This window comes from Scophthalmus maximus, chromosome 16 (genome assembly GCF_022379125.1).
Source record: "Scophthalmus maximus strain ysfricsl-2021 chromosome 16, ASM2237912v1, whole genome shotgun sequence".
NCBI lineage: Eukaryota > Metazoa > Chordata > Actinopteri > Pleuronectiformes > Scophthalmidae > Scophthalmus > Scophthalmus maximus.
The window spans coordinates 15,551,410-15,573,461 of NC_061530.1; the positions used below are offsets into that span (position 1 = coordinate 15,551,410).

At 45.3% G+C, this 22,052-nt stretch overlaps 2 protein-coding genes across 3 annotated transcripts; both read right to left on the reverse strand.

Moving 5' to 3' along the window:
• Positions 1 to 478: 478 nt before the first annotated feature.
• Positions 479 to 16,019, reverse strand: fam53b (family with sequence similarity 53 member B). The gene is made up of 5 exons (XM_035613765.2): positions 15,762 to 16,019; positions 8,584 to 8,809; positions 7,765 to 7,819; positions 5,757 to 6,526; positions 479 to 1,574 (listed from the first exon to the last, which is right to left on the reverse strand). The coding sequence occupies exons 2-5, from the start codon at positions 8,671 to 8,673 to the stop codon at positions 1,230 to 1,232; spliced, it is 1,260 nt and encodes a 419-aa protein (XP_035469658.1). The 5' UTR covers positions 8,674 to 8,809; positions 15,762 to 16,019; the 3' UTR covers positions 479 to 1,229.
• Positions 16,020 to 17,129: 1,110 nt separating this feature from the next.
• On the reverse strand, positions 17,130 to 21,778 carry hpdl (4-hydroxyphenylpyruvate dioxygenase-like). Of its 2 annotated transcripts, XM_035613763.2 has the most exons (6): positions 21,042 to 21,778; positions 20,788 to 20,954; positions 20,530 to 20,681; positions 19,921 to 20,048; positions 19,450 to 19,645; positions 17,130 to 17,565 (listed from the first exon to the last, which is right to left on the reverse strand). In XM_035613763.2, the coding sequence occupies exons 1-6, from the start codon at positions 21,746 to 21,748 to the stop codon at positions 17,467 to 17,469; spliced, it is 1,449 nt and encodes a 482-aa protein (XP_035469656.2). In that variant the 5' UTR covers positions 21,749 to 21,778; the 3' UTR covers positions 17,130 to 17,466. The 2 variants fall into 2 exon arrangements, with proteins under 2 accessions (XP_035469656.2, XP_035469657.2); XM_035613764.2 differs by lacking the exon at positions 17,130 to 17,565 and having other exon boundaries at positions 18,268 to 19,645; positions 21,042 to 21,777.
• Positions 21,779 to 22,052: the final 274 nt, after the last annotated feature.

Genomic DNA, 22,052 nt, shown 5'->3' on the forward strand with positions numbered 1-22,052 from the left:
ATGTCTTGTAGTCTCAGGTGGGGCGAACCAATCATGAACCTGGGAACTATTTGCCTTTAATGCGCCATACTGGAATATGTTGTCATACATACACTTGTCTCATTGCCCTTTTCACAAACCCTTAACCATTACAAACTCATTACCTTTACCAGTTCATTCAATGTTTTACCAGCTTTTCTGGTCTAAACAAAATATCACTTAAGCTGTTTTCAGACATGAACTCTGGACATTTTCCGGAGTTTCTGGTTCACATCAAGAACGCAGCAGCAGGAACATTTTTGGAAAATGCAGGTGACGGTTGAAGCCCACTCATTCACCGTCAAACTTCCTCATGCGCTGTATTCACATGGGAAATTTTCCGGAAATGTGACAAGGTGGCTGGCAAGAAAAGTTGCAGAAAATGTCCAGGGCAACATTTGCGTTCTCATACAGCCCCTTATGGAAAACTGACCTTTGGAATGATGTGATCACAGGAGGACACATTTAAAACTTGTGTTTATTTGTATAGAAATATGCTCATGTTTTACATAACTTTGGAGTTACAAATTGTAAAAAGAAAGAATATTAACGCTATTAGCATCGAAAAGTTTCTCTCTCAAAACAAAACGGGGAGCATAGATCTCACGGAGACGCCTGATGTAACAGTGTGAAATGTTAAGCTCTTCGATATACTACACAGGCCGTTGTGAACGGGAGGCTTTTACTAACGGTAGCTTTCTTGAAGCGCGTCTCCATTTCCGTCCGTCATGTGCCCTCGTACTACAGAAGAACGTCGGGGGGAACAAACCCCTTTTTTTTTTCTAGTGCAGAGAATTTATACAAACCTGCTGTGAATTCTCTCCAAACATAGTACAGTGAAGGTAATCAGGGTAACAGAGAAATGTTAAAAGACCCCAGTCTCTGAGCCATCGTTTTGTTTTTTTAATTTGTTTTTTTAATTCATCAGTTCTATTTTCTTCACCGCAACAACCCGTCCTCCTGGCGTCTTTGTTGTCCTGAGACACAGTTGAGATACTGCACAATGGTGGAGAAGCTTCTGAAAATAAAAAAAAGTCCCCACAAAGCTCCTGCTCAATCTCTATGTGAGAAAAACATACAAGTGCTCGTTCTGCGTTAGTTTTCCACTTGCTGTGTCCTTAAGACTATCAGTACTGTTCACTGTACCGTCTGGTGATAAACATTCAGTCCCCTACATGAGCCCCCCCCCCTCGAGAGGAAGGTGGCCCGGCTCAGTTCCTCTCAATTTGCTCAATGTCAAGCTCGCCCCCGAGCTGATACATGTCCTTCCTCATGCTGCACAGCCCCGCCCACATGGGCTCACTGTCCTTCCCGTTCGTCGTCCCCGGGGTCACGTCGCCGCAGTCCGTGGAGTTCCAGTCCACTTCCTCGATCGCGGGGTCCGACGGCATGTTCCCGGTGATCTCGCCCTCTTTGGTCTGAGCGTCGTCCAGGCCGCGGCCGTCTGCACGCGAGTGGTCAGCGTCGCTCGTGACGGCGGGCGGGGCCTGGCCGGACTCGCCGCCGTCCTCGCCTATGATTCCAGGGCAGCTGAGGCTGTGGAAATTCCGAAGTTTCTGTGGAGAGACGGAGAGGGTTATTTGGTTGGTTTTTTTTTTAGAAGCATAAAATTGGTGTTCAAGGAAACAGGGATAAACTTAAACAAATATGTTAAATCTTCTGTCCGTAGTCTCTATGGCGACGGCATACTTGGTGAGGAAATCAAAACCATTTCCTTCATCCTTCGACTGTGACCCGTGTCCGAACCAGCACACAAACAAAAAATGAAGGCACACAGCCATCTTATGAAAACAGTCGTGTACTGTATCCATGTAGTATGTGGGGGAGTCAGTGAGGTCAGAGCTGCACACTGGGCAACAACCACTATAATATAAAGAAAAAAAAAAGCAGCAGGCGGATTTGAAGGGTGTAAATTTAGCCTGTGTTACAAACTGGAGCAACTGGTGGTTTTGCAAAGCAAGTGGCCAGATACCCAGAGGGCAACACATCACTAATGTCAGCCCTTCTCTCCGCCGCGCCGGCCTTTTCACTGCCATCGCACAATGGACACACGCATGATGTGGAGGGAAGCCCAGAAACTTCCATAGGGCAAAATCCACATGTGCCGGCAGTGCTGCTGCGGGCGGTTCTGGCGACAGCTGTGCACGCTGCAGTGTGAGGCTTCATGACAGAGGCGTATCCAATCTATACGGCTAATGTGGAGAAGGCAGGACAGCTGCCTCACGGCCCCCGAGCACGACGGCGTTGGGCCAGAAGGACGCAGGAGAATAGGGCCTCTGTGAACCCCCCCCCCCCCCCCCCCCCCCCCGTCACTTGTGGGCTTATGTAATACTTAACAAGCATGGGACTGTTGGGGGTGCAGGTCACAGCCAAGTGTAGATCCCTGAAAATGATTGATTTTAAAAATGCTACTATACTATCTTTGGGGGGATGATTCAGTTATCGAGACATTTCGCTCAAAATCAGAGACGTCGACCTCGTGCTTGTGCTAGAGTCAGGGGATCGACAGTGTGGGAATGTACAATACTAAATTAGAGCTGCAACAGTTAATCGAGTAATCCACTACCGAATTAATCAACTATTTTGATAGTTGCTATCAAAACAGCAACTATTTTGATAATCGATTAATCCGTTCAAGTTGTTTTTATCGACAAAAAAAAGTCCCAATTCTCCGATTACAGCTTATTAAATGTGAATATTTTCTGGTCTCTTTGCTCCTCTACAGCAGTTAACTGAATGTGTTTGGTGTGTGGACTAAGAAGTAGTAGTAGTAGATAGTTCCAGCCCTAGACTATGACATCTGTTGGTATATTTCAATTAGGACCAAAGTGGCACACAAGTAGACCAACATTGTGCTATGCCACTAATAGCGTAGCTAAAAACCACGCTAATGACTTCAGCTAATGATAAGGAGACAGATTCGAGCCAACAATGGAGACACTAGATCTTACAACGCTTATTTGATCATCTGTTGGTCCGCTAACCACTTCAGCTCTGTCCCGACTACGACAACATTCACACGCTCGCTCAGTCCGAGCCATGAATCAGGTCGGAGGAGGTGATGATCATGTAAAAGCCATGATCCACATTTTCAACTGGGCAGCGGTGAGAAAAGGCCTCATGGGGGGCTGCGCTGCATCAAAAGGGGGCCCTGCTGTTTTTTTTGGCTCTGGTCAGGCGGGTAACATTTGTCACATAGCGGCCTCCCGCATCTGAACTTTGTGGCAAAGACAACGGCACCGACATGAACTAAAGAGAGTAAAGCTTCAAACTTGGAGCGCACAGGAGATGTTTCTCTGCAGAGGTAGAGTTTCAGGTGGAGGAAACCTGTAGCTGTTCTGTGACCCGGAAAATGGCTGCTCCCAACTTTCCAATGTTCACGTTTGACAGCTAACAATTATTTTCCGCATCAGTTGATCTGACAATTATCTGAAGAATAATGAAATATATCTTAGATATTTTTTTTCCGACAAACAGTACAAACCAAAAGACATTTGGAAAATGTCCAGAAAATTTGTTTTGCCATTCACATGTGAAGAACGGCAACAGGAGATTTTCCCGAGTCAGGCGTGTTCACAACACCAGCAACGTTTCTGGCACATGCAGGCGAGGCGCCCACTGGCCCGCAGGGAATCGTCCAGAAATCTTGCTTAGGGGGGCCGGCAGAAAAAAGTTGTGCAAAATGTCCAGAGCAACATTTGCATTATCACATATTTCCCCTCTGGAAAAGTTCAGGAAAATGTTCAGCTCTGGACTTCGGTGTCTGTCTGAAAGTCCTCACCCAACCTTTCTGTACCACATTACAATGAGGGTCATGAAAAAAGTGCTGCTGCTTGTGTCCACTTCGCCTGCTACTGTAACAACCCCCCCCCCCATATGAGATAGGGAGAAGAGCAGAAAGTCTCCTCATCCATACTGCAAGGTCAGCATCAATACAAGCTGATCAATGAGCTCATGAGGCCCCAGTAGTGGTAGCGATCCACCCACCGAGCTGAATTTACAGAAATCAATATTCTCTTTGCCCCGACACGCATCTCTACCGCGCAACGATCCATTTAACCTCGGCCACAGCTGCTCGGCTTCCTGACATTCGCGGAGCCGCGGCAAGCCTTCGCCGAGGGGTAGCGGGTTTCTCCCCGGGTAAACTACACCGCTGTGGCGTGCGGACGAGAGGACGCCGCAGAGACACACTCGGCACCGTGACCAGGCGTACCGATAGTAAGGTGACTTTGAACGCCGATGGGGTGATATAGCCAATGAAGCCCTCGAGCTGAGGAGGCTTACTCTGTTGTCACGAGTTGAACATCCTTTGCGCAGAAATGCGAACTCCACAGCTTCAGACTTTTTAACAATTAGCCCATCCTTTGATTCGTTTATTATACAAAATGTCAAGATAATAGTCAAAATTGCCCCATCACAAGTTCCAAGAGCCCAATGTGACGTGTTCAAATAACTTGATGTTGTAAAACGCCAAACCAAAGATATTCAATTTACAATGACATCTAATGTAAAATAGCTTAAAATCCTTCCTCGTGAAAACAAGCGATTGAACAATTAGCTCCGCTTATGGGTTTAGTTGTGTAACTAGGTCAAAATGTCTGGAAGTCACTTCTCAAGGGCTTTCCTCTAAACCAGAGTCACTTGAGAGAAATGTACAAAGATCTTAAATCAAACAAAAAAAAGAAAAACATGGAATATCTAAGCTCGAAGTTTATTCGATCTGAGCTGAAAACCAACATCACAGCAGGAAAAATCCAACGGCAACAATCTCCCAAGTCCCTCTGTAAAAATATTGTCTGTTGCCTCGCCTGAGGCTCTTTCCTCCAACACTGACCCCGTCCCCCGTTTAGAGCGTAAATGTGTGTGTGCTCGCGTGCGTCTTCTTGTCGTGCCGCAGCAGCATTGTTGTTACGTTACTGCTGAACTCTGCGTGACTTTCACAGAGGGGCTAAGTCCAGCTCAGTGTTTATGATCCTGCCGGTGTTCGTGTGAAACTTCACCATGTGTGTGTCTGCTAGTGGGGCAAAGAGACACACGGCAGCCAGGATGTGCAGATAACAAAAAAAACCTGACTGTTGAAACTTGGATCAGCTCAAGCCGGTCGTTACATCAGATCCATATTTTAGAATACAAATCCATCAGATCCACTGATGGACGTCTTCCTATTTTATTCGCCTTTATCCAGTAACACATTGAAAAACAGGCTCTACTGTATTTCACTTCACGCTCTGCATGTGAAAACACACACCCACATAGTGGAATGTGACCCAGAACAGGCCTCTCCGTGAAAGAACGATCGCCATCATTTAATGACAGTGTTCTGCAGAAACACTTTGAGGTGCGCTGAGGGAGAACAGACACAATGGCGTGACCTTCGTTGCAAGGCGTTTTGTTTATCCAACATGGAAGCGGCAAATTGCCCCCAACAACAGAGTCGAACCACCTCATGTAAGTGAGACTGATGGACCTAGCAGAGCATCCAGACCATTTCCTGAGGGTCCTGCCTCGGTCTTTGGAAAGGGATCCTTTGGAACATACTATAATTCGGCCACGTAAAGTTCCAACAAAAAAATACAGGCCACATAAAATCCAACTGGCATGATAAATTACATGACATGCTCAGGTGCAACATTAAATTGTTAAAGGCTAACAATTAGTAATGTAATGTAGTAATAACATAGTAATGTGGATGTAGCCTTGTCCTTATTAAATAAGATTAAAAAGTTGAAGGTACCCACCTGCGTCATTTTTGCCAGATCCAACGACGGCCTCTGTTTGTGCGTGTCGGCTGGCCGCCTGCGCTTCACACCGATCTTCTTGTCGTTGAGGACGCAGGGCTGCGAGCGACTGCGGGGGAGACCCCCCTGTCCACTGCGACGCTCCAGCTCTGGGGTGGAGTCGGGGGAGCTGGGTTGAGAGGGTCCACGGGGCTCGGGAAGGCAGATCTGTTCGTGAGAGAGGTAGAGGGGCTGCGCCGGGGACTTGGGGGACAGGGGCATGGAGGAAGAGGATGAGGGCGTCAGGCCAGAGAAGGCTGAGGGGCATGGGAGACGCTGGGTGAAGCAGGGCAGCTCCAGGGCGTTGCAGCGGGCCGGCAGGCTGAAGCTGGAGCTGCGCTGCATGGCCGGGAAGCTGAGCTGCGAGTTTGCGACGACGCTGCGCTGGACGCTGCCGCCGCTGTGACACCTCCTCTTCTCCACCGTCGTCCACACGCGAGAACCCTGAGGGCGCCAGGTGGAGCGGCAACCGCCGAGCTCGTCTGAGCAGGACTGGGACCGGCACTGCCGCTTGCTGGGCGGTGCGGTCGAGTGTGACGCCGCGGCCTCAGTCAGGCTGAGGTCCTGCAACAAGCTGCTGATTGTGCTCGAAGTGGAGCCGACATCCCAGTCCCAGTGGGCCGAACCCCTGTGCACCTCCGGCAGGACGTCCCACAGGCTCTCCAGGCTGGTTCCCACTGGCCTCTGCTGTATGGCACAGCTATGACCCACCTCATGCCACCGACTTGTCTCTGCAAGATTAGAAGAATTAAATTTAGAAGACTTGTTAAGACGCTATTCCAAATAATTTACAGTCTTATTTCCAAAATGTGTACTAAACTATTCAGTCAGAAGTATAATTTTTTTCCAGTGCAGATCAGTGTGTCCCAGTGTCCTAGCATGTGCACTTTGTATTGACATTAGTCACTGCTTTGTATAATTGGAACTAAAAGTAAATCCTGTACTTCAAGTTCTGTTTTACTCTCACAGACTGTAAGCTGATCGGTAAAGGGGAAGGGAGCTCGTCTTATCTAAAAGGCTTGAGAAAATGTCAATAGCCCACCATAAACATTCTGGTTTGTGGTTGTCATGGTGTTTCTTGTTGAGTTCTGCATCAGACTGACTGCTGACTACCTGCCAGTACTGATCGTCTCTGTGCCAGCGCCCATGGTTACCAGGGCAGGAAAACACAGGTTATTGCCACAACAGAAACTCGGCTTCGCTTGCTGATTGGATCAACGAATTGAACTGGACAGTCGACTCCAGGATTCGATACTAAACATCGAGGCTGTGGCCCAGTCCTGGTATCCAAAACCTTTATTATTCTCCACTGGAGCTACAGTATATCAAAAAAACAACCATGCAGAGCACATGGAGAGGTCGAGGAACAAAGGGCAGTGTTAACAACACCTACTGGTGTCGCTGCATTCTCTGCCAGTGTTACACACTCGGTGCCAAGTTACTGTGAGGACAGAAAACTATTTAATCTGTATTCGGGCCTGCTCCTCCTACCGTACACCAAGGTAAATGGGTGCCACAAGATCCCTGGCAAAGATAAGCCGCTGACACAATGATTAACGCGCCTTGGCAGAAACACCGGTCAGGCCTGTGTGACTATCAACCAGATTCATTCTTCTGCCAATAGTTTCTCTGATATTATGCAATATAACAGGCCCCTCTGCTTTCGAAACCACTGCTCTCATTGATACACCTGATAACTTCTGGCCTCTCAACGCTGCTGAGGAAATATTTTACAAGTTATGTCCAGTTTGCGACGGGACGTTAAGACACGGCAACTGACAACAGAGGCCCAGAAAAAGAAACGTGGTTGTAAGGCTTTTAGGGGAGATGAGAAAATATTATATGAGATTAGACCCCTTAGAGACTATTACCAAATTACTGTTTTGGTTTTTGACTATTATAATTATCCATATAGTCCCTCACATGTGTAACAGAGTGTGTGGGTGACAAGAGTTGAAAACAATCTTACCCATGAGTCCACAAGAGAAGAGTGCTGTCCCCTGGCTCATGGTCTGTGCCTGAAACTGTGGAAAGGTAAACGAAAATAAAATAAAAATTATCAGCTCGCCCAAGAAAAACAGAAACTCGTATAGCTGTTCCCGAGACTGTATGTTGTGGCACAGCTTTTGCCGCTGAGCTATGAGGACCTAATGTAACAAAGAGGGAGTTCCACTATAAATGCCTCTGATTGACGCTCGGCCCCAGCGCATGATGACTTCATTTCACGTGGCTGCGAGGGCAAACTCAGCCCATATATATATTCACGGGGAATTCTCTCACTGTCCTGGCTGAAAGGAGAATCGACTGCATGGATGCTGATTAGCAAATGAGTCACAGTTGCTCAGGCTAGTGGAACTAAAACACTGATTGAAATAAAATGTTAACACAGAGGATTCAAAACCAGATGACACCCCGGTGATAACAGTCGGCAGCTATTATGATGCAATTATCTGTAATTGTAACAAAAACATCCCTTAATCCCAGTCTTCAACATCCAGATAGTTATTTAGACATCACTTCCTGAGATGCTGTAAGGCAACACTTAGGAATTATCCCACAAATTTGACTCAGGGGAAGGTAATAGTCAAATTGAAGCTCCGATCAAGGTTGACAAAATGGGAATATGTAATGTGGAGACATCAAACTCCAGAGGAGTGGTCAGTGGCCGCTAACAATTTCCTGATTTTCGAGGCAGGATCCTTGACAAGCGCAGTTGAGGCCTGTTGGCAAACATGACACATTTCATACACATAAAAAATGCTTATACAAGGAGAAACTAAACTCTCACCGGGCCCAAATCTGTCCTTTTGGTAGTTACATCGTCGGCACCCTTCTTTTCCAGTGTTTTCTTGTAAATGATCACCATGGCAACACACATCCTTGTCCCAAGTCGTTCCAGTGAGGGCAAGAGAAGCTGGAAGCCATCTTGACGGTTTGAGCAGGGCGGTTTCTCATAAGCTTAGGGCAGCAACCCTCGGCTCCTCCAGGAATGTGCTTCACTCCTCGGCCCGATCCTGAGCAGACACACAAAAAGATGAGCGACGGATTAGAATTCAGTACATTTCTGATGACCATATAAGCGGAGAACAATCCAGCTTGATTGGGAGGGGGGAGACCAGATCCCCCTGGGGTGGAGGCTCTGAATCGTGTGATGATTTGAAAAGTTATTCGGAAAAAAAGTCTCTAGCTCGCTCCTTTGTGGAAGGTGGCAGCTGGATCCACAGCAGTTACAACCATCTGTCCGTGACTTCCCAAACTTTTCAAAGCTACATTTCACGCCTACAGATGCGTATTTCATACTGAAGTAAAAAGAAAAAAACGACATTAGCTCACAGACACACAGCCCTCAATCTTTCCTGAAACCCCTGCCCCTTTCCACATGAGCAACCTCTGTCTTCAACATCCATAAAAACAAAAGAAAGACAGTAGAAATTCAAGGGAGGCCTATAACCATGTCTGCACATTGAAATTACACTACATTTTTCACTTCCACATGGACCCTTTTACAGTGTCACCAAAAGTGGAACTCTATACCTTGTTTTGCTCTTGCGTGTCCAAGTGGAGGATTATCAGTCATCTGAGAGAATGAGTTTTTCCTCAAAGTGTTCCACACTGGAGCGCGCAAAGAGGGAACGGAGCAAAGTCAAAGTTGTGTAAGTGAATCCTCAGGGGCTGGCTGGGAATAGCTGACCTTGCGGTTATCAAAACAACCCTCCTCGCATTAGTGCTGCGCCACAATTACAGTTAAAAACAGCAGATTAGCCGCAGATGTAAATCTATACAATCATCACAAAGTATTTTTTAAACTGCCACAAGCCAAGTTTGACTCGTGTAAATTAGTTAACCTTTATTTATAAACACACATGAAAGATTAAAATGAACAATGTAACTAATCACAATATGAAACTTGGCACAGTGACAGACGGACCAAAGTGAAACAAGACAGGTATCGAGATTGCCTGTAAAGATGTTTTTTTAGTATCCTCTTATATAATAATCCAATGATTCAGCAAATCTGATCAAGATTATTCCACAGGGGTTGGTGCAAAGGTGCGATCACTTTTCGTGTGTGTGTGTGTGTGTGTGTGTGTGTGTGTGTGTGTGGGGGGGGGGGGGGGTGTCATGCAGTGCCTTTTATGTAATCAACTTCATCATGTAGTTTATTCCATTTTCAAAGGAAGCCAATGGAGCGATGCCAGGACAGGGATAATGTGAGACCGATGGTTCATTTGAGTCAGTAGCCTGGCAACTACATTTTGGACCGATGGTAAACAAATTAAAGCGGCTCGGCTGAGTTACGAATTAAAATAAACTACCAGGGAGTAAAAAACAGCATTAATAATTAATAGTTCAAGATCTGCAGTAATAGTTTAGCGATACTGCTTAGCTCAAGAAAACAGGATTGGAAGAGAATCGGTAACATAACGGTTCAAAAGTCAAACTGATCAAAGAAGATACCAAGATTCTCTGCAATAAACTGATAAACTGCAGTGGAAATGTTATAAGGCCCAATTAAAAGTCTGTCTGGTGGAGTAAATTAGGAGACTGCTAAAGCAGTCGTGGAGGGAGGACATTCGGGCTTATTGGGTTTAGTAGAGGAATGGATCTGTGCATCGTCGGCATAACAAAGTGACATCTTGAAAGTACTAGAACAAATGACCCCAGAGGAGGTATGTACTAGGAGAAGAGGATCCATCCGAGGAACAACAAACCCCCGAGGGACTCCAACACAGCATGGGAGCCGAGGAGGATGCACGAGTGTTGACATAAGCATTAAAGTATCTATTAGCCAAAGTAAGAATGACACAAGTTCAAAGCTGTTCCAGAAATGCCTTCCCCTTACATTAAGGTGGGGAAAAGTGGACTCAAGATGTATCGCCTGCTAGGTCAGAGAGTCTGTTTGAACGACAGAACGACTGCAGGCCCGCAAAGAAAGAAAAAACAAAGACGGTGTACGTGAAACAAAAGAGCGCTCTGGGCAGAAGATGAGACACCGTGGGAAACAAAAGACGTGTCATCAGAGGTTGTGGGTGGTGAGTTGGAGTGTGTGTGTGTGTGTGTGTGTGTGTGTGTGTGTGTGTGTGTGTGTGTGTGTGAGTGTAGGGAAGGGGGGGTAGCATCACAAGACAAGAGGGAGCTGACATACTGGAGATGATGTGTTTGCATTCAGCATATGATTTCCATTGCCAACAATTATCACATCAGGAAAACGGCTTAAACACAAGGGTGTTTTTTAGCCGAGTTCTACAAGGAGATCAGCGCAGGTCTGTGGCGTCTGGCAGCTTTAAGTTGTGGCCTCTGTGACTAAGAAAGAACACATCAAACGCCTTGGTAGCAGGACTAGGTCAGGCCAGCTTATACGGTGCGTGACCATTAACCACACAGATCTGTGTTTCACAGCAGAGATAGAGACGTGCTGGCGTTGAGGAAACAGTTGTTTATACATTGCCCTTAATGGTTCGGTGATGGATGCAGATGACGTTGGCACAGAGAGTTAGAGAAAAACCTCGCCCATAGAAATGAAACTGGCAAAGACAGGAAAGCTTTTTAACATGACGTTTACCCAAAAAGGACACTAAATGATGATTTCCTTCCCGGGAAAAATGGAAAATGTCTAAGTGTAGCCTGACATTCTGAACTTTAAACTGTAAACATCATCTTTTACTTTTCAGCTACAGGGAACTGCGACTGTTTATCATCATCATCCCCATGCTGGAGCATTGCATTTTTTTTATCCTGTAAATCTGAGTAGAGCACTTTAAATGGGTGAGGTTTATAACATAATTATAAACATTCCTTGACTCAGTGACATTAGTTGTACACACAATCAAAAAGCCTAACCTTGCCCCAGAGCATTTGAGAAGCATTCAAATGTGAGAGGTTGTGAATAGGAAACATGTTGAGAAGCGCTGGCAAAGGGCAGTTTACTTTTTCCTGTACAGACAAACCTGTAAGCCAAATGCGAGAGGACATTCCAAGGCCTGCTTTCCAGTGTTCAATGGATACACCCAACTCAACTCATGCTGCACAAACTGCTGTGTGCAAAGACGAGGAACAAAGCTAGAATCTGCCCAGACGGTTCTGCTCCCCGTCTGACGTCAAAACCTGAATTCACCTCCATGTCGATGCCGCTTTTATCAGGAATCAGTGGGAGTCTCTAACGCTTCTGCAGCCCGATAGCTCGTTATCTGGGTTGGAGCAGCAGCCAGCGTGACAACTGAGAAGTCTAATCTCTAAGGAGGGCGAAGAAACTTGGAGGATGTTTCCATCACATGCAAAATGGCCGCTGACAAAGTTGCAGTGCAGTGACGGAGGCCTTCTTAAGAGACGACAGTGACGCCGCCTTGGACGAGCTGATGGCCCTCGACGCTTCCTTTGTGGTTAGCAAAAGCCTTTCAACTGTGGCGGCTTTGGGGCCGTCAGAAATAGCAAAGCATATCGCTCGGCCCGGAATGAGCGCTAGATAGAATGAGACGGTAAACCACAGAGTCGATTGGTTCATGTATAAAGCGGAGGCCTGCCGTCGAGTCAGCTCAGCTTTCAAAAGCCTGAACAGACCCCGCTGTGTTTTCTACACGAGATCAGACGCTGCAATGCCATACTGTAAGTGACACTTTTCTAAGGCTCTTAAATTACAGTCCAGTCCAAAAAGACTACAGACTTGTCAGCTTAGCCATTACAATGGGCGTCCAAACTGTGGTGGTCACCCATGAAAGCGCTGTTTCCCAATTAGAGCAGCTTTTCCATACATTGCTCAGACTGTAATCCCATGGGTTAGGCCAACATTACATAAGGATTTGGCAGCTTTGTGTCAGACTGACAATTAGTGTTAATACCAACTTATTTCATAGAACTAGTGCGACAGCTGGTGGAAAATTGTTTGATATCACTGTTACACCTTGTATAAAATAATTTTTTAACAGCTTTCTTTTCTGTTTTTAGGATTATCACCCTTTTTTTAAAACCTTTTGTGTGTGTACATTTATTATAAAAGTTTTATATGTTAGCTTGAACTTTTCCGGCATCCTCTCCTCTGACATTCCTGCATTCATGGCAGTTGGATCTGCATCCTGCCCTCAACAATCCCAGGATTGTGGCCATCTCAGTAATCTGAGCATCTGCTGAGCAACTGAGTCGGCCACGACCTGAAACCGAACTGAGGGATTTGTGCTGCTCTTCATCACCATGCTGCTTGTGAGAGAGGAATGCTGGGTAAAAAGTTTAGCTGTCCCATTCCACAAAAAGGAAGGAAAATATGCATGTTCCTAAAAAGCTTGTTTCCTCGACCTGTTGGCTCCAATGGCCTACTTCTTCTTGTGCAGAATCCATATTTGGACCCATTTGAGTAGTTTCTCGTGTCATAACGATGTCTGTGTTGACAGAACATGTCATAAAAAGGCAGACAGACATTCAGGGAACATAAAGACCAGATAATTGAATGACAAATTGGCGAAGCAGTTCTGCTTTTTTTTTCTCTTCCTGCAGCACTAGTGTGCATCGTTTTTTTACAAGACTTTTGAAACTCGAGAATTTCAATGCGTTCTTGTCAATTAGGTGCCACAAAGGGCAGGTGCCACCGAGTTTTGCCACGGCTGACTGGCTGAAAAGAAATTTATGAAACTCATTGTGGAGCGCGGGGCTAGCTCACAGCTGTCCCCGTGCACACAAGAAATTAGGCTATGTCAAACAGGAGGCACACACTACATCTAAAGCGAGCGAGTGAATAGTCAGAAATGAGCATGGCTGGGAGGCTTCAATGGTAGTTATCAGGCTCAGATGAGGGCCTGGGGTACAGCCAATGTCTCCCAAGCATGCAGCTGCCCACTTACCATAAACACAAAGGCTCAGCATGGCTATGCATGGCAGCCAAGGAGGCCTACGTTTTAAAGCAGGCCTGCTGTTTAATTATCTCATACATAATCACTTGCACTGTATACATTTTGTCCAGACCGTGAGCTTTTTTTTCTTTTCTTTTTGGAGCGCCGTAATCGAGGCTTTCAACAAACCTGTCCCGAGTTGGAGAGAAATGTTGTCCACTTGAAATGCTAAATCTTGCAACGTCTCTTAATTACAAAGGACTGAAGACAGAACATCCTTCTACTTCAATGGCGGAATAACATTGCGTGTTAATGGACCCCAACAAAAAAAAAGGATTTGTCACATGCACATGACACGTTCCCATCAACTTTCAATCAAAATTAAGAATGGAGGCGAAAAGAACTCTTGGGTTTTGCATGCGGGAATGTATCCATCCCCCACACACTGCATTTTCACTGACCATATATGCATGACAAGGGAAAACCTGGAACTCTAATTCTTCCACGCAAGTGTTTTGAACAATGTCATAACAGTGACAGTGCACTACACAGGATCTTGGATTAAAATGTGTCTAAATATTTTCAGTGACACAGACAAGGAAGGGGGGGGGGTTCATCTGCTAGCTCTGATAGGCAGCCCTCTTTTGTACTTGAGCTGAAACCATTCAACAGTTTTTCAGATGAGCTTGCCAGCCCTCCAGGTGGATGCCTCTCGGTTTCAGAGGAGAAGGCCCTGAAAAACTGAGCTTGTCCAAGTAACCAGCACAAACAGTCCCTTAAACCCCTTCTCCAAAATCCCTCATGAAAGGGAAATGAGTTTGGCAAAGGGAATCGGTGTGACGGGAGCTCACAGAATGTTACACGCAGGCTTCAGAGCAAACAGGATTTTGAACTCGAGAGAAAGGCCACAAGCTACCGATGATAAAATATGAAATGTGCTTGCTCAAAAAAAGCAAAAAGGATACATTTGTTTGTTTTTTTTAAAACAGTAAGACTCCAGTTTCCTCTGCCAAACTTTATAATTTATGCACGTTCAAGCCACTTATGAACTTTTGACAGTCATAATCATGGCCATGGGACACCGAGGAGTTCAGGTTTAACAAGCTCTCTGGGTTTATGATGCCACGGAGCACTTAAAGTGCAGAATCGGTTGGATTATGTGTCAGCCAGCCCCGTCTTCATACCTGAGGGGGTGGTTGGCTAGATAAAGATAAGACAACAACATTCCTCTTCACTGGCACAAACTGAAACAGACCAGAAAAGAGGGACTGAGCCCCAAATGACATGGCCACCAAATAATGGGCACAAAATGCGTGGGCCCCTTGGGGGGGGGGGGGGGGGGGGGGGGGGGGGGGGGGGGGGGGGGGGGGGGGGGGGGGGGGGCTGTTATAAATGTATTTAAAAGCTCTTTTATGTGCGTGTCATCAAACAACGCTGGAATATCCTTCCATGTGTTTCCGTGGCGTGAGTCAAAACCCAATTTGCACTTCAAGGCTAGACAAAAGTCACATTACATTTTATGATTCATGGTGTCGGTGATCTCTCTGCAAATTTCACGAAAACCTTTGTTCATTTCAAAACCAAGTCATCCGATAAAGACTTTACACGTATCATCAGACGTCGAGCGAGCCGAGAAGACTTCTTGTTCTGACACCAGGAAGACAAAATGGATGATACTGACATGGGATCCTAATGTATGAACATGTTGGAGCTCATTGACACTTGTTTCACTAGCCACCCCTTGCACCATGTCACCTCACTGTGCCTCCGTTGTTCTACTGAATTGTAATGCAGACATTATAAAAAGGGAGGGGGAAAAAAAAATCAGTTCAAGCCGCATTCATGTTAGTAATAAACCCAGACAAGACAAAAGGGACACACAAGCTAATCCAGTACACATGAGGAAAAGTTGCTAAGCTAACTCACTGCAGCTATGTTCAGTCTCCACAAGGCAAAGTCTACTTCGTCACTAAGTGCACACTGACTTGTTAGTACGCATGTCAGCATGAAACATCACCTTTTAACCTTTCGTCACCTCTTAAAATGGAGCAGCGGCAGCAGTCTGAGAACTAACTAGCTAGAAAGTTAGCACAGAAACTTTTCCTTTTTTTTTTTTTTTTTTATGATTTGGACCAAAAGAAACACTCACAAGCATCACGGGTGAGCGCCTCGGATCTCCCCGCAGCACACGGCTAGTTTCGCTGGACCATGTTGAGGTTGTTATGTTTTTATTTTAATTTTTTTTGTTCGTCGTCTTCTTCTTCTTCTTCTTCTTGTTTGTTTTTATCACCAGGACATGGCCAGGCGGAGAGGGTCACTCGTCGCCCTGCTCCAGTCCAGGCAGCTTCTGCGAAACTACAACACTCGAGCGTACTACTGCCGCGCGAGGCTGCGCCGCAGCGCCGCTAATGAGCCCGTGACGACACGCGCGCACACACACCGGCCGCAACCACCTCCGACGGGGGGGGGGGGGGGGGGGGGGGGTGTCCGCTCACTCACTCGTGCCCCTCGCGCGGATTAAACACACGTGAAAGTGACTTCATCCTACTTCATGTCGAATGATAGTCAGAGGGACTTTATGGTGGTGAAAAAAAAGCAAACTATTCATCCGGTTCTTTTTTAACAGCGCGTTACACTCCAACAAACCCCCCCTGCTCTTGTAACTAAAGGTCTGATCCAACCCACGCAGTAATGAAAAGTAATCAGAGTTTTGAGCCGTTTGCCTATAGACAAGGCAACTTTCATAATATACAGTGGTGAAACATGATGACATGGTGTTTTGAGGGTTATATATAGATATATCTATGTCTATATCTATATTTATATAGATATAGATATACTAAGTTTTCCCCCTCTCAGAAAATGAGCTCCTTCCAGGAAATAACTAAATAAATGGTTTTATCGCAACCCCACATCAGCTTTACAAATGTGCTTTTGTTTAACTGTCCAGGGTTGTAGTTAGTTGTCCGTACATACACATTTATTTTGCTGAAGAGTCATCTGCACATAATATGAGTTATGCTGGTGGCTTCTGAAAAACGTTGAAATCTATCTAGGGCTACAACTTGCGATTATTTTCATAATTGATTAATCTGACGATTATTTTCTCGGTTAATCGATAAGTAGTTTTGTCCAGAAAATGTTGATAAGTAGTTTTGTCCAGAAAATGTTGATTGTGTTTCCCAACACTCCCAAGATGATGTTTTGTTTTGTCCACACACCAAAGATATTACATTTACTGTCATAGATGAGCAAAGAAACCAGAAAATATTCACATTTAAGAAGCTGAAATCAGAGAATTTTGACCTTTTTTCCATAAAAACGAATTGAACCGATTACTCGATTATCATAACAGTTGGCGATTAATTTAATAATCAATTACTTAACAATTAATCAATGTTTTTCTTTCTTGTTAACCATCTTGGAAACCCTATATTCATTATAGCCTGTTCATATATTTGTGTTTACTTAGCTTTTTGTATGTTTAGAACATGCGAGTCAATGACAACACACTAGTAAACATTATATTTGGGAGCTCACATGGTTGATACATTCGGTTATGATGCTAAATCATGAGCATGATACAGGAAAATGTACTTATTTCTGTATATTTGAAAAAAGAAAGAAAGATAAACACATTCCTATCCCTTCACACCATGTATGGTAAGCTGATTTATTTTGTGGGGGGCTGAAAGTTAACACGGCGGGGCTCAGAGGGGTGGGGAGCTGAGGGTCACCCCTGGTAGACACCATTGTTAATCAAGGAGTAACATCTGTTGTGTGCCACTAATCTCCCCCAGACTGTCAGACTGCCGTACTGTCCTCCTTGGGTTTTAGACTGTCTGTCTTTTGTGTTACGGGCAGCAAGGATTTGTCTCCTCCACGATGCAGGCTACAGCGTGGGGCTGACAAGTTGTTGCTTTTTTCTCTCTCCCAAAAAACCCTTCAGCAGTCTGGAAAGTAAATAGCAAACGTTGCATGTTTTGTATTCCTAAAAGGCACAAAAGATTCTTTGGAAAGCAGACGGTCAAAACAGGAGTAGGAGTTGAAGTTCGACAAAATTACCAGTGTGTGTGATGTGACTGTCAATTCCATAGGGGGCAGTATCCACCAATCACAATGCAACAAAAAGGCCACACGATTGAACTGAGGTGTTATAGATTCTATAGTAATTCTTCTTTCTTTTCTTTTTAACTTTTGATGTGTCTGTAGCTACCATGTGGTAAACAGTGAATAAGAGGTGAGCGTCCAACTCCCGGCACAGAGACCCCATGCAGAACGCATGTATGCCATCTGTGTTTCCCACTGGCTGCAGACAGATGGCTGAAGCAAGCTCCTGTTACAGGAGCCATCACTTCGCAACTTTGATGAACAGTTAATTCTCTGCAACCCCAACAAAAACTACCCCTTTATGATGTAAGATTTAACACCCCAGTCATGTCTTAAAACAAATGCATTCCGTCTTTAAATCACTTCTAAAGTGGATTGAAGAGTACAGCTATTCTCTGTGTGTGTTGTATTTCTTTTTGTTCGTCATTCCAAGAATCAGAAACTTTTATTAGTGAGCACAAAACCCCAAATCCAGTCAACACTAAAAAAAGAGTTTTTGCCAAGAGGGTGACACTTGAGTGAAAGAAAAACACTGACACCATTTGTCAAAATGCAGAAGTACATGTATTTACAAATTGATTTTTTTTTAAGCTTGTGGTTGAAAATATTTTCCCAATGTTTCTTGATGGGATACTGTAACATCAGTCACGACACAAAAAGACCATATGGCTTTCATAGAACGCCATCGCTATTTCACTGCTTCTCGTTCATTCCACTAATCGACGCCTATAATGTTTATGGCCAAGTTAATTGAACTGGCACATCTCTCTTGGATTGGAGATCCCTCCGAAGAGGCTGTAAAACCGTGTTATTTTACCAAAGCATGCACATCACTAGAACCTCCACAGCAACTGGAAGAGGGGCAGCTGTTCTTCCTGTAACTGTTCATGCACTAAAAACAAAACCCATTTTCAAGGTATCTTATTATATTACTATATACAAAGTATATCATTATATTAATATTTTAGTAGCTTGAGCTAGAGTTAACTCTACTTTCATTATGTAAGTTCATCTATAATAAGGCATCAACCATTACGGAGGATGTGTTGAGATCTTTTACCTGAGCGTACTCTTATCACAAAATTCAATATAGGCAACAGTATGTATTATCACCCAAACGTACTTAACATATGTTAACATATGCAAAAATTGCCCCTATGAGTGGCACATTCACATACCTGATACCTTACTGTCTGTTGGGTATGTTAATTTATCAAGCTTATAAAGGTTGTAAAAGTCAGAATCTGCAAGGCAAATTAGCTATTATAAGGAGGAAAACGTACAGTAGTTTCTTCTCCAGTGTAACGGAGGAAAAGTACAAAGGAGCGTAAAATAGAAATACGCAAGGAAAGTGCGAACACAACTGCCGATGTTTAGCTTAGATGACTTACGAAGTCTGAAGACGTCAGTCGCCTCGGCTTTGACATTGAAAACAAAGACATTTTTTTGCCGCTACAGCAAGTGTATTTGTGTTTGTAGCGTTGAAAGTAGAATATGCAACATCCTTTATCGAACCCTATGTTCAAGGTCGATATGAACACATTGTAATTGGTTCTTTGTTAGCAGCGCAACAGTAATCAGTGAGTTCATATACTGAAATAAAGAAACAATTGTAGAAAACTACTGCATAAATATATTCCTTTCTTTTTTCTATGTGCTCTCATACCGATACACAAAACGACATGAAACAAAATAACCACAGCTAAAAATGTTCGGAGTGACTAAACCTGAGCAGTGTGAACACTTTTTGTGGATCCCTCTTCTTGAGAATCCCTCCGCTCGTTCTCCATGTAGGCCTGCACCGACCTCCACAGCGCCCTGATGTTTCCCTCGCCAAACCCCGTCGCCCCCCTTCGCTCTATCAGCTCGAGGAAGAAGGTGTCCTCGGCGAAGATGGGCTTGGTGAAAACCTGCAGAAGGTATCTGGAAAACAGACGAGTACAAAAAAAGGACACGTGGTTTGTGTCAGCATGAGTCCGTCTCACATGTACCAACTTCAGTGCAGTAAAGTTTGAATATCCTACCCATTTTTACAATTGCTTTGCCGGTGTTCAACTACCTCAAAGTGTTTTGATATGCTCTAATTTTAGTATCCACAACAGTGAGGAAATGGCTGGAAAAAAACTGTGCTACCTCTGCAAGAGCCTTTACAGGGACAACAACGAAAACACTGTGTGAGACGAGTTTATGGCCCTCACCTTCTGTTTTCACTGGATGCGGTCGGTGGCGAGCGATCCTGGTGCAGGTCCGTGTCCAGGAGAATGCCGTATTGTGCCAGGATCTGGGGCTTGTGTCCTGCACGCTCCATCTCCTGCTGTTTTCCCACCTGTCACAGCACAAGGCATCGGTAAAGCACAACATGTTTGCGAATACGACCTGTACGTGTTGTATAACATTCATTTCATGTTATCATCAGGCACAGAAACAAAACTTGGTGAGAAAATCATACAGAAATCAAGGGGGAAAAAATACAAGAAACAAATGTTTATTTACTGTTACACTAAGTCAATGATTGTAATGTTTTCTGTTCATGCTAATGAATTTAAAATGACTATGAAGCACGGCGTCATAGTAGGTACTGTAAGTATGGTGTTGGAGTGGTCTTTTGTGGCTGGTGATTCACCATATTTAAATTTGATTTGATCAATTTCACATGGTGGCAGAGCAAATTTCCCTGATCTGTCTCGTGCTTGTTATTAAAAGTTTATTTGCACATTATTTTATTCATTTTTTAAACTTTCTCAATCAAACATGGGTTGGGTCTTGCATGATTCGAGTCACTGCTGGTCTGAAGGAGTCCGTCACACCTCAGTGTAGTAGGCGGCAGGAGGGGAGAAAAACTGCACGCCAGCTCCGGCCATCGCATGTGCAGAAGAGACAATATTTTCCGTGTACAGCCCGATGTGCTGGATCCCCGGGGCGCCGTGCTGCTCCAGGAAGGAGTCCACCTGGTTCCTGCCTGAAATTTAGAGCGAGAGACACAATGACAAGTGGAGCTGTGAGATCCAAGATGATGGGGGGGGGGGAAAGAAATGAAATATTGTTGAGCGATGGAGTGGCTGTACCTTGTTCAGGCAGTGATTCGGCGATGACAAACTTGCAGTCGGTCTCCTTTTTGTCCGTGGAGGGAAGGACGATGCCCGCTTTGCTGCACTTCCAGTACTCCATGGCGGTGAGGCGTAGTCCCATGCCCTCCTGGTTTATGACAAAACCTTCATCGACGTCTTCTTCGCTGATCAGATTAAAAAAGAAAAAAAATCATCGTAATATCCCTGACATCAAAATAGAGAGTATGACTGTGAATTTGTACGTTTCTCACCTGTCAATGAAAAACCGTTGGAACCCAAAGAGCTGCTCGTACCACCGCATGACCTGGTGGGTGGTTTTCCTGGGACAGGCGTAGGTGATGTGATCGAAGTGTGTGATTGGACAAGACGTGTCCTCGTCCTCGTCCCCCCGGCTGCAGTCCCGATCGAGGACGTCGAACCCGGGCAGGAAGAGGCCCTCGTACCTGGTCCTGTCCAGGAGCGTGTGGCACACGTTGCCCACCACGGACTTGACCACGGAGTAGGTGACGAGGCCTCCCTCGTCCTGCACGGTGGTGGGCGGCACCAGGAAGCTGCAGCCCAGGCGGCGGAGGGCGCTGAACGACCTCTCCACGTCGTCCACCTCGAAACACACGTTGCTCACCGTGTCCACCGGGAAGTGCGCGCTGACATCGTACAGGCACCGCGCCGGGTCGCCCTGGTCGCGCGCGCCCCCCAACACCTGGACCCGCTGCGCGTCCGGTCTGCGTGCGATGCTCGGCGGTTCCCCATTCAAAGTCCGCGTGTCCCCGCTCCGGTTCCGTCTCTCGTTCACCACGAACACCGCCGCGCCTTTCCTGAACGCCAGCTGCCTGGAGCAGCCCGCGTGCCTGCTGGCGAACAGGCGGAACTTGAATTTGGACACAAGGTCATTGGCTATTTTCTCCGCGTTGGAAACGTGGAGCGAGATGTGGTGTAGCCGGCTCAAGTGGGCTGCCATGTTTTTTTGGATGTGACGTTTTGACAGGAGGCGTGGTAAAAAAAAAAAAAAAAAAAAAAAAAAGAATAAATCGACCAACCATTGCGACAATTTATACATATGTATTCATCACATGCTCACATTATATTCATTGCAATGTCTAATTATATATTTGAATGTTAGAGTAAAAAAAACAAAACACGTTTAAATAATCAGTGATGTAACCTCAAGGTCAATCAAAGGTGATTCCTAACCAAAAAAAGATTTCATAATGTCAGACGGACAAGTATTTGTGTACTACTTATGTACACGTTTCATTTTAATG

Coding starts and splice junctions, on each gene's coding strand:
- hpdl (XM_035613763.2), bottom strand. CDS start 21,748: ATGGCAGCCCACTTGAGCCGGCTACACCACATCTCGCTCCACGTTTCC. Junction 20,955..21,041: donor CAACGGTTTTTCATTGACAG/GTGAGAAACGTA, acceptor TAATCTGATCAG/CGAAGAAGACGTCGATGAAG. Junction 20,049..20,529: donor CTGCCGCCTACTACACTGAG/GTGTGACGGACT, acceptor GTGCTGTGACAG/GTGGGAAAACAGCAGGAGAT.
- fam53b (XM_035613765.2), bottom strand. CDS start 8,673: ATGTGTGTTGCCATGGTGATCATTTACAAGAAAACACTGGAAAAGAAG. Junction 7,820..8,583: donor AAAGGACAGATTTGGGCCCG/GTGAGAGTTTAG, acceptor ACCTTTCCACAG/TTTCAGGCACAGACCATGAG. Junction 1,575..5,756: donor ATCTGGCAAAAATGACGCAG/GTGGGTACCTTC, acceptor GTCTCTCCACAG/AAACTTCGGAATTTCCACAG.